A 12896-nucleotide genomic window follows, 5' to 3' on the forward strand; every position below is an offset into this window, starting at 1 on the left:
CTCCGGGTTAAGATGGCCCCCTTGAGTGAGAGATTGCTGCAGGGAGACTCTAATTTTCAGCTTCCCATTGATAAATTATAGCCAGCCTTTTTGTAGTGAGTGATGTTTTGCAGAGCTCTTTGTGTATTGCATCTCATGATAGATATTTGAGAATCAATGAAATCCTAGAATGTTGGAGCTCTAATGTTAGACCTCTGACCCATCAGTCAATGAAGACATCCTCCTGCAGAGTGAGTGAATGAAATTAGTTTGTCCCACCAGCCATCAGGGCACCTGAAGCGAGCAGGTGCTGGGAGCTGGGCAGCCTGGTCAAATATGGTCTGCATCCCAGCCATGTCAATCATCGTGACTGATGGCTTGCCACTAGACCATTACTTTAGAAGGGAGCATGAGAATGACAACTTGGTGCAACTCTGCTCCCCTTAAATCCGATTTATGCCAAATTATCATGTTGAGATGTCGTTGGTCCTCTCTCAAATGAAGGTCAAACGACGTGAATTTTAGAGGTGGGGTGGACACCAGATATCAACCCGACCCCTCATTTTGCAGAGAACAGCTGGACTATTCCCTCTGGGCCATTAGCTTTTCAATGTTGTCGTTGAGCCATTTTAGTTAAATGTGACTATGACCCCATTTGAAGTTTTCTTGGCAAACATATTGGAGTTATTTGTCATTTCCTTCTCCGGCTCGCTTTACAAATGAGGAAACTGAGGCAAACAGGATTGAATGACATGTGCAGGGTCACACAGCTAGGATCTCAAGTCAGATTTGAGCTCATACATTTGAGTTTTCTTGATTCCGAGCCCAGGGCTCTCTAAATCTTATCATCTGGCTTTTCAGGATTGCTGCACATTTCCCTAAGTGTTCTACAATGACCCCCTGATATTACTAGAAAATAAAACTCCTATACAACTAGCTTCTAAACAACTTTAAGGAGTCCCTGTGTTCTACAGTCCCCTCTGCATGACTAGCCCACTTCAGAGGGAATGAAAACTAGAATCTAAGGAGTATTTTCTGGTCGTTAAAAGTAATTTTTCTTTCTTTAACTATAAACTGTGAGTTTGAGGCATAGTAATAGAACAAGTCACTTTTCTTGCCCTAGCTTCTTTATTTATTTAAAAAAAAAAAGTAACAGCACCTATCATCCAGGGTCATTGTGAAGATCACGCAAGAGGCTGCATGTAAAGTACGCTTCAGATAGTTAAGTGTTACGTAAATGTTGGCTATGATTAATCTTGGTCTGGTTCGGGCCAACCTGACCAGAGAGAAGGGCTCTGTATTACTAATAATCACAACTGTAGATGACAATCATCCATTTCTTTATGATTTTTAAAATGCTTTCACTTGCATTTTTCCTCTTACATATATATACACACACACAAACATGCACAAATGTATGCAGGTATATTACAATCCTGTGATATCCCCATTTTACAAATGAGAAAACCCAGAATCTCAAAGAACCCATCATTGGCCCAAGAAAGCTGAATCCAGTTAGTGGGAGAACCCAGTGCTTGATCCCTTAAGTCAGGTTTTCTTTCCACTGAATTTACTGGTCCAACCAAGAAGAATTTTAGAACAAGAGCTTCATGGACCTCTAGCATGGAACACACCACTTAAAATCTTTATTTTGAATATTTTTTTCTAGTATATTTCAGGCATGATATACCCTTAAGTCATGATGGGCTGGGCAGGGATGGGGTAGAGCAAGGGAGTGGCCAGAATAATGTTCTTCCTGCAAAGCCATTCTTTTGACCTACAGAGAAAGTTATGAATAACCAATGAATTAAATCCACTGTATTCAGTCTTCCACAGGGTCAGTCATTTAAGCTGCACTTTGATGAACCTAAGTCTGTGATCACAGTCAGCCTTTACCTTGGCAGGCAGTTTTCCGTAGCCCTCCCCTGGAAGGTGACATTTATTGAGGTCATGTGGGATTCATTACAAAGGAACCAATTGATATGATTTGCTTTTGATAGTCTTTATTCCTGTTGAGGTCCAGTTAAAAATCAGCATTTTTGGAACCGTTTACTTTCTGGACTCAAAATTCAGCTTCCCAGGGACCGTAGGACTAGTTTAGTGGTTGATATAAGGAGACAGGCTACTTTGTTTGGCCTTAGGAGGCCTTGGAACCAAATAGGAGACCAGCTACTTTGGCTTCCCTCTGTGGGTGGCTTGTAGAAATCCCCCTGAGGTATGGTCCCAGGCCAGTGTTTGGAAACATTTCAAATGAAGTATTCTGTGAACAACTATTCTTTGATATTGGTCTCTGAACTTCTCAGTGTTTCTCTATTTTAGCCTTCAACTAATAAATTGCTGTAGGCAGGAATACTGTGAGCTCACAGAAGTTCAAATGTGAGTGCTTAAAAACTAGGAAAGAAAATAATATATCATGGGAAAGTAAGTAGAATGTACTAGAAAATCATTTGATTTGATCCAAAGATGTAGTATCCTCAGAAAAATAAAATTGAAATTTGAGCAATATATAACTCAAATTCATGTATCATGAACTTACTAAATTTTATTAAAAATAAATGTTATTATAAAATTCGCTTTAAACAATAACAAAGCTCATACAATTAACATTTTCAACTACTTAAGATTTTAAAATGGATCACCTTTAACAATTCAGGGAACCATAGTATTTCTTACTCTTACTCTGTATCATATCATATTGTTCATATGCTACAGTCCTTTTCTAGGTCTGTTGACTTTTCAAATTTTTCAGTATTTCTTTATATTCCTAATCTTTGTCATTCCTAATTATATGGTAATATTGAATTACATTGATTATATATATATATATATCAGTATTTTGGCCTTTTTGTTACCTATACGTTTCATTTATATACACACCCATAATATATATTATATATATATATACATATATATATGTATACATATATACAAACCTATACACATATGTATGAGTATATTATATATGTGTATAGGTTTGTATATATGTATACATATATATATGTATATATATTATATATATATATGGGTGAGGGGCAGCTAGGTGGCGCAGTGGATGGAGCACCAGCCTTGAATTCAGGAGGACCCGAGTTCAAATCTGCTCTCAGACACTTAACACTTCCTAGCTGTGTGACCCTGGGCAAGTCACTTAACCCCAGCGGGGGGGGGAGGGGGAATAAATAAATAAATTTATATTTGCTCTCTCTGACTTTTCCCTCAAAAAAAAAAAAAAAAAGGATAAAATTCCTATCAGCAAAGATAGGCAAATCTGAAGCTAAGGAAATAAAATGCCTTGCTAAAAGTGAGACAATCACTTTCAGTGCAGCAGACATTTATTAAGCTGCAATTCAGGAAGTAAAACAGTCTTGGTCAGCCAGTGAGTTATAATATCCTTCAGGTCATTATTTGTTTAAGTTGAACAAGTCATTGGATAAGAGACAGAAGGCAATAGGTATCAACAAAAGGATGCTGGGAGCCAAAAAGGAGAGAGTTTTTTTGTTTGTTTGTTTTGTTTTGTTTTTGTTTTTTAATTTAGACTAGATGTCAGACTTCAGAGAAGGTTGGATTGTGTTATTGGAGATTTTTTTTGAATTTAGGGCTTATAAGTTTAAAAAAAATCCAAAGAATTCCCTTGGGACTTTACCTAACACATGGAAAGATTCGTTTGGAGGATAATTGATAAAATAATTAGCATGATGACAGAATAAAGAACAGCACTTTCATATTCTCATGTATGGCATCAGAGAAAGGCATCCCTGAGTGTTATACCTCTGTTCAGTCAGTTCCTCTTTGTAAATTCAAATTAAGACCACTTTGATTCCATAATTAAATTTCATTAAAGTTTCCTGGGAGGCCCTATGATGTACATAGCAGCCTTTAAGTCCTAAAATAGTTAATATGATGTCTTTTTCTTCTAAAGGATCTTATAATTAGTGAAAGATAAAACAAATAAATATTAGTTTAAACAAAAGCTAAGATGTTTAAAAAAAATAGCAGAGGTGGAAAAAAAAAGTCTGTGGGGTTCAGAAGAAAGAGAAAAACATGAATAGTCTTTCAGAGGGACCGGGGAACAATTGGGGAAGGGGTATGGGATGTGAAAAGAAGGGTGACTGGAAGCAGGATTGCAGAGGCAGAAGCTTGGGTCATGGCCCACAGAGAACATCCAAACAGGAAGGGGAGTTTAGAGCAAGATCAGCCAGTGGCAGACGGACGGCGGGCGGGCTTGAGTGGCCACTGCACGTAGGGAATCCTTGGAACATGAAAGATGGATGGCGGCCATTGGGGTGAATCTTAATGGCCACACTGAAGGTTGTAGATTCCATTCAGTGGGACGCCATGGAGGGGAGTGTTCAGGGGAGTTTAGCGTCATTTTTCCCCTCCAAAAAGGACCTGCTCCTCCTGCTTCCTGCCTCAGATGAGACATTTACCTGGTTGGCTCAGTTTCTGTAAGAAAAAGGGACTGAACCTGAACTCTAAAACTCCTTTCATGGGCGTGCACATGCACAGATTCCCACTCGGACCCCTGGTGCCTACGGCTTTCTGAGTGGGCAACTCGATAGAGTTCTGGACTTGAGTCAGGAAGAATTGAGTTCAGATGTGGGGACCTCGATAGAGTTCTGGACTTGAGTCAGGAAGAATTGAGTTCAGATGCTATTGGGCACTTACTGTGTGGTCCTGAGCCCATCCCCAGGTAAAAGGGCTAGACTTGAGAGCTTTTCAGAACTCCTCCAGGTCTCAATCTGGGACTAGTCCAGAGCTCTTGCACCTTGGAAGGCCCGTAGATGATGTCTCAGCAAAATGAGAAATTACCACAATATGGAGAAGTGCAAAGGGTTTAGGGAACATAATGTTCAGTCTGTGGGCTTTTTCCTCTGGAAGTCTGCAGGATATCCAAAGTGGCCTGTGGGAAAGAGCCTCTCTTCCTACTCCCACCCCCAAATGTTACAAGCAGGTGGGTGGTGCAGTGGCTAGAACAGTCAGGGTGACTCATCTCCTTGAGTTCTAATCTGGCCTCGGACACCAGCGGGATGATTGTGGGTCACTTAACTCCATTTGCCTCATCTGTAAAAGAGTTAGAGAAGGAAATGGCAAATCCCTGCAGGATTTCTGTCAGGAAAATCCCAAATAAGGGCACAAAGTTGGACTGAAATGACTGAACAAGAGCAGCACAAATCTACTTACATACAGATACGTGTATATGAAACTTAAATTTGCATGCGCAGGTTGTTTTCCACACAAAAGATTCTAAGCTCCCTGAGAACATGAGATGTCTAGTTTAACATGTATCTCAGCACCGAGCACGATGCCCGGGACATAATTAATGTTTAATATAAAAGTTTGTTGCATTGACGACTGTTATTCCTAAAATAAGTTTTAGGATTAAGTAAACTTAGAAAATTGAACTCCAAGAAATATGCTAAAGGTAACAAGCATATATTAAAGAATCCCTCCACCATGATGAGATCACAGGCTTGTACAACTATTTCTGGTGGAGACCAAAGAACTAATTAAGGAACTTCGGACCAGTTTGGTTTTTCCTCAGCTGTTAAACTGATATACATACACACACACACACACACACACACACACACACACACACACACTCACACACACACTCACACATATTTTTATGCATGTCTAACTATATGAATGCCTATAAATAAATTTGCATAAGATAGTAATATAGTCTACAATTAATATTAGGTGAGAGCTAATGTAACGTCTGTTTCTGTTCCTGTGTTCTGGATCTCCTGGAGGACCAGAGACTTTTAGGCTGAGGGAGATTTTCCAGACTCTTCCCTTAAAGAGTTTCCTGTCTTGTTTCTCCCCTCAGTCTTCCTGGCCTTCGTTCTATTTTATAGAAATAGGAAAAATAAATAAGCAAACCATACAGTTGTATTTCCTTGCCTTTATATGAAATCAACTTCATAAAATCACAGACTTAAAACTAGTCAAGACGTGAAGAATTCATATTGTTAGGATTCCTACAAGGTGCTAAGTCACTGGAATGGATAGAGACGATAATTATCTAATTAGGAAGGTTCAGTTCCTGTCATCAATCATAGATCTTCCTGCCCATTTCACTCTCGAAGAAGGAGCGAAGCATCTCTTTTTTCCCCATTAGCCCTTTGACTTCCTCAGCTGCCTCTAGCCTGATAGTCACACACAATGCTATTTGTTAGTAAAGAAAATTATTCCCCACCAACATGCAGCTTCTAAAAATTTCCTCAGCGAAAGCTTTACCAAAAGAGACCATGAGAACTGGTTTCTAAAGTATCCTTTCGCAATGCTTTTTTCCCCTCAAACAAGTTAAAATAGAAATAAGGAAGAATTGGTCAATGGGAACCCAGGCTTTATGAGGGGAGAGCATATTCAGGATGAAGCAATCCCCCAGGGGGAACTCTAGGGCAAGACTGGGTTTGCTGTGACTGTTTCTGATCCTCAGTATTCTGATGGCTTCCAAACCATAAGTGAGCAAGCAGACAGAGGATCAGGAGCCTTGGCTTTCAGATCCAGGACTTCTTGGTCCCCTCCTGCCCTTTGGAAGCTCACTGAGTCACAGCTTAGTCCATTAGTCTCCAGTACTTTTTCATAAATGCTCCAGAGACAGAAGTAAGAGCAAGGAATGATGGCTTTATCTAACCCTAGATGAGATGAATGGACCACCGGTGCTTTCCTTACTAGAGGTTATTTGCTCCTCACTGGGACACAGCAGGATGGGAAAGAAAGCAAAGTGGGGTCACTGGAGTCTTTTTTATATATACATGCTCAACCTGCCTCGGCAACCAGTGGAAAAGCCTTTCCTCATCAGGTGGACAGTGGACAGAAAACATTCACAGAAGCCTGGAACATGCTCCCAAGTTGTCCATTGTGAAAGAGTGCGTCAGGTTGAGCTCTCCAACAAAAGTGAGAGATACCTCTGGGCTGTCCCCTTCACGGTGATTTTCTCTTTTTTATTAAAGCTTTTTATTGTCAAAACATACACAAGGATAATTTTTCAACATTAACCGTTGTCAAAGTGATTCTCAATGGACAACATGTTGCTGTCTTAAGCGAGACTTGTTTTTTTAAAGAGTCCGGGTGAAGAGCCCTTTTTTGAAATGCTTCTTTTGGAGATAAAGCCAAGGTTATTCTAGAAAGAATAACTATATTAAATATGGATTCTACCTTGGTATATTTCAAGCAAGATGACATGGCCCAAAATATATTCCAAGTCATGTATTAGTTGGCTATGTATGGTTTTTTTTTTTTAATTGCTAAAGAAGTTTCCAAAAGTAAGTTCAATTCAATAAGTATTTGTAAAGTATCTACTTTCTACAAAGAAATGTTCCAGGGACTTTGGGGAAAATTCATAAATCAATAAGACGTGTTTTCTGAATTGAATAGGGAAAGAGTAAGACACACTTGACCATTATTAAATAAAGAAGGTGAAAGCATAAAAAATATGCAAAATGGGGTCATGGAAAAGATGCCTTTTGAGTCAGATAGTGAAGAATAGTTGGGGTGAGAGAGGGAGAATATCCTAGGTAGTATATAGAGGCCAGAAAGCATCTTATTGATGGAGTGATGGCTGGTCCCATTTCACTACAGCAAGAAATGCACAGTGAGAAGTGAGGTGATGGAAAGGCTGACGAGGCAGGGGATAGATAGGAACTGGATCTGTGGGTTCATTGATTGGAAATCCCCAGAGAAGGGAGCTGCTTCTCTCTCTGCATCTCACGTAGTCTTCAAGAGTTAATATCTCCACCAGTGAGGTATTAAGGGCTTGCCCAAGTGACACATAAGCTGCGTTCAGTGGGACTTGAGCTTCGGGCATCCCAGCTTTGAGGCTAGGTCTTGATCCGCTCTGCCATGCTGAATTCTCAACAACACGGCCTGAGCTCTGAATGCCATTCTGAATTGTTCAGCCTAGATCTGGTAAGCAATAGAGAACCTCTGGAACTACATCGCCTCTAACACATGTTTATTTTTAAGTACACATTTCTTCTTATAAAGAAATTCCACTTAAAGCACCAAATGTAGTTAATGGATAATGTAATTAATGATATTCAATCCCCAGCTTGCAGTAAATGAAAGTCCATGTTGCTCTTTGGAAAATGACCAGTGGTTTATTTGATCAAGCCATTTGGGATTCATTTATTACTTAAAAACAACTAGAAATAAATTTAAACATATAATAATAACTAGTATTTATATATCACTTTTTGGTTTGCAAAAAAAGTAACACATCAATTGATTAGCTGAAAAAAACCTTTCGTTGCCACATGGTAAACGGACCAAGAAAAAGGCCCAGAATACTTGGGCACGCTCTGAAGTCCATATAGAGTCAAGACGTGAGGCGGAACAAGGAAACAGGACTTGCTATTAAGATAGTTTGCACCTTTCTGGTTGACTTGATAGATTACAGAAGGAAGTGGTAAGTGCCATATTCCATGGAAATCACAGAATCATGCTAAGTAGTCTTAGATCAGGAAAATGAACTCATGTCGCTCCTTCTACTTTAAGGATCTTCCTAAGAGAAGCCTAAATGTGGCAGTAAATATAAATAGTCCAGATGGACATGCACATCCGAGCTGCTGAATGACAGCCAATGTTTGCCTTTATGAAACCATGGCTTTGTTCATAAGCTTCTTGCAGCCCCTTTGATGATGAATGACTTGGCTCATTTGACCCTCCTTTGCACATGCTGGTCCTGGTACTTTGGATGAGTCAGAAACATCATTGTTTAGAATGGTTGATATTATTCTAAAGGTAGGATATTCTCAGAGTGTTCTTACCCAGTAATTTCTCTCATCACCTGAAAAGACCTATGAACATGTGATGTAATTCTGAGTCACTCTTTTCTAGTGGAAAAAAAAAAAAGTTAAAAAGACAGAAAACAACAGATGTAATTCCATCTGAGTTAGTTATAGAAAGGTCACCTTTTGGCCAACTGGAATTATTTGGCTGCCAGAGGGAAACTGTTGAAATTTCATTTTCTTTTCCTAGCAAACTCCCCACTAAATTAATGTTGTTTGCTGTTTGCAGGTGAATTGTGTGAAGAAAAACTCGATTTTTGCGCCCAGGACCTTAACCCCTGCCAGCATGACTCCAAGTGCATCATGACACCAAAGGGATATAAGTACGTGGAAACATTTTCATATTATTTCACTTCTGGATGATCTTGTAGCCTCTAGGGTTTTCCTTCCATAAAGGAGTCCTCAAGTGGGATGAAGAAGGCCTTTGCTCACTGGTCTCAATGGCATTTTTAGCAGTAGAAATGACGCTGGAACATCCAACCTCTTTTTAGCACTGGAGAAGAAAAGAATGAGTTTCATTTCAATCTCTGTTGAAGGCCTTTGGGGCATTGTATACTGTAAGGGAGGAGAAGTACCAGTTATAGAATCTACTTAGAAAGAACACCTTAGAGACCATTTAGTCCAGTTTTCCTTTTTATTTTAAGCTTGAAGACGCCAAGATCCAGGAAACTTAAGTCTTTTGTCTAAGACATGGCCTACTAATTGGTCTTTCTTCTTCCATTCTGACCCTGTTCTAAAACAGCCTTCAAAATGCCATGTGAACAGTCTCTCTGATGCACTGTTCCAATCAGGTCACTGCTACACTCAAAAGCTTTCCATGTATGGTCCATGATTCCTACCAGGACCCCGACATTGAAGACCTTCTCAAATCAAACCCCAAGTCCAGTTAAATGGAATTACCCTCTGTCCCATCCTTGTCCTTCTGTTTATATCCCCATCCCTCAATGAATCCCCCTCCTCCGAGCTCCATTTCTTAATTTTTTTCCATTTGTTTGAGCATCACCTCCTTCATGTAGTCTTCCTTTTATTATCCTCCTCCATTAGGTGAAAGTAATTTCTGCCGTGTTATATTCTCGCAGAACTCATGCTATAACACTCCCCCTCTTTTATTGGGCTTATTTCTACATATATCCCAGGGGACTTTAAATTGCCTGAGAACTGGTTTTCTTTGTATTCCTTGCTCCCAGCACAGTCCCTTGAACATAAGACACTTTGATGCTTGTGAAATTAAATTTAACTGAATTACTGGCAGATCTAGAACTCGTTTTTCTGAACTGAAATTAACTTTTTTTTTTTTCCACGAGTTAGTCCTAAATGTCTTTTGAGGAGCTCTTCCTGTATTACGTGATTTGGAGATGCAAAAAGAAAATAACCCAACCTCTCCTCAGATAGCTTATACTTTCCTTATTGAGGCAAGCTAGACCATGAAGGAACTACAGAGAAAAAAATAATGGCTCCTGGGTGTATAGAGGTTTACAAAGCTCTTTCTTGGTAAAACCCTTGGTCAGGAATAAGCATATGGATATTTGCATATTCTAGGTAAGGAAATTGAGCCCCAGAGACATTTTGTGATGTGCTAAGTTGACACTGCTGATAAGAGTCAAAGCTTGGACTCTAACATGTTTCCTGACTCCATGTCCCATGCAATGGTAAAGTTTAAAAAAAAAAATAATAAAGTGAATGTATACTACATTTCCTTACATTTTTATACCACTTCAAGGTTCTAATGCCTTCACATAGTTCCTACATTATGGGACATAGCTTATAAATGTTATAAAATGGTTGGATTAGGGTAATCATGAAAGATTTTATAGGGAAGAAGTATTTGAGTTGGATTTTGAACAAATTGCTACATTTTGAGTGATGGAAATTTGGAAGAGAAAAGCTGTTCTATCTTTTACAAGTATAGGGAATTAAACAATGTTAGAGTTAGAAGGGGCCCGAGACATCTAGAAAAAAGCTTTTATTCACAGGCTTGTGTCTATGACTCAGACCCTAAGTGAAAAACTTTTTTAATATTGTGATCCCTTTATTACAATATAATGGCTTCCCTTTGTCATCCTATATATTTTATACACTTAAAAATATTACCCTGATAAGAGGTCCATCAGCTTCAGTAGACTTCCAAAAGTGTTTATGACACCAAAAAGTCAAGCAACAAATATTTATTAAGCACCTTCTTGAGAGAGAGAGAGACAGAGAGAGACAGACAAAGAGAGAGAGACAGAGACAGAGAGAGAGAAACAGAGAGACAGAAGAGACAGACAGAAGAGAGAGAGAGAGAGAGAGAGAGAGAGAGAGAAAAGAGACAGAGAGAGAGAGAGAGAGAGAGAGAGAGAGAGAGAGAAAAGAGACAGAGAGAGAGAGAGAGAGAGACAGAGAGAGAGAGAGAGAGAAAAGAGACAGAGAGAGAGAGAGAGAGAGAGAGAGAGAGAGAGAGAGAGAGAGAGATGAAGGAAGAGAGGGAGAGAAAAACCTTGAACTAGTTCAACTTTTTAATATCCTTGATGAGGGAACGGAGATCCAGAATGGCTCCCCCAGAGTCCCAGAGCTAGTAAATGGCAGGTAGATCTTCTAATTTCAGACAATTTCCTTTTCCCAGATTATATTAACTTTGGTAAATAAAGTATTGGTTCCATCAGGTTTGTACTGGAAACCCCTTTTATGTACTAGTTAGAAAGCATATGGATTCTTTTCTGGCGCATAACATTTCTGCAGATGTTTTTGTTGTGTTTTTGATGTTGCTATAACATAATTTGGGGTGTGCTTCATTATATATTTTGGTTTATCTTTTGAATTCAGTTCAAATTCCTGCTGAAGGGTAAACACGCTTATTAATGGTTTTATTTCTGAATTTGAAAAAACAACTGCACATGATTCTCATGAGGAGACCATTTCCTCCTAGAACCTTGCTGAGCTCCCTGGCTGTTTATCTCAGGTGATCATTAAATTTTGGCCTCAGACTGTATCACACATATAAAGAATATAATCATTTCTGCAAAGAGTTAGCATGGAGGCAGGTGGTCTTCACACACAGGTTGTTTTCTTGAACAGACATCACTGCAATTAGCATTAGAGCAGGATTACTGCAGTGCTTTTTAAGCTGTAATTACGAGATAGGTTATTAGTAAGACTCACCGAAAATCATTTGAAAATAAAGGAGTTCATCTGCCGAAAGACTAATCTACAATTAAATAACTCCCTTATTACCATCAATTAAGATGCATAAGTTAAAAGGTAGTTATTACTAAGCCATGAATTAGCAGATTTGGAAAACCTGCTATTTCTTTCTGTAATATAGAAATACCGGCTTTCTTTCTGTTGCTAGTTCGGGTTAAAAACTCGTTAATAAGGCAAAGTGTTGGCTTTCACTGCCTCCTTGCATATGTCAGTGACATATGTTCTTTGGGAAGAGTGAAAGGAAATAGAAGTCAAAAGACGCCATAAAACGGATTTGAAATAGCTAAAGATGGTCTTTTGGACTGTGAGTTGATGCGTTCCCAAACCCAGTTTTTGTTTCGGCCGTGTCCACTGATAATGAGCTGACCTTGTCCAAGGCAGCATGTTACGGTGGCCAGAGTTGGATGCTCATCACCGACCATTGGTCTGTGTGTTTTGGACCTCAGTTTCCTCACCTGTAAAAGGAGAACTTGAATGAACTCAATGGGTGCTAAATCTCCTACAAGCTTTGGTGATCCACGACTCTTATTCAGTCACTGCCCCACGAGCTGTTAGCCAGACACTACCCAGCTGTGTGACACTGGGCAAGATAATTCCCTTTTTTCATCCTCATCATGAAGCTGTTTGAAAAGAAATCTAAGCCCAGATCTTGTGTTCTGGGCTCTGAGCTGGACTGGTACTTCATTTTTAACTCCCCCATGCCAGTAGAAGTGATTTTTACCCTTCTTGTTTTATTATCTATCTCATAAATCTTTTATATTGCTCTTTGATATTTGTGTACCAGAGTGCCATCCACAGTACTTTGAAGCGTGCATCTCACTTAGTCAGCTTTTTAGCTTCTTAATCGTGTAGTTTATATTTTTGGTTTTCTTTACTTAACCATCAGTCTTTGCCACAAAAGTGACTTGAGAGCCTAGGATGTATATTTTGACATTTCTGGTG

The 12896-nt window shown here is 39.3% G+C and overlaps 1 protein-coding gene across 3 annotated transcripts in view; it reads left to right on the forward strand.

Annotated features, from left to right (window-relative positions):
* The window catches only part of SLIT2 (slit guidance ligand 2), a 344055-nt gene that overhangs the window by 303051 nt on the left and 28108 nt on the right, over positions 1–12896 (forward strand). For all 3 annotated transcript variants that reach the window (XM_074275110.1, XM_074275109.1, XM_074275107.1), the window contains one exon: positions 9004–9097. In XM_074275110.1, the coding sequence (XP_074131211.1) occupies positions 9004–9097 (94 nt within the window). The remainder of the gene's footprint in view (positions 1–9003; positions 9098–12896) is intronic.

This window comes from Sminthopsis crassicaudata, chromosome 6, assembly GCF_048593235.1.
Source record: "Sminthopsis crassicaudata isolate SCR6 chromosome 6, ASM4859323v1, whole genome shotgun sequence".
NCBI classification, from domain to species: Eukaryota; Metazoa; Chordata; class Mammalia; order Dasyuromorphia; family Dasyuridae; genus Sminthopsis; species Sminthopsis crassicaudata.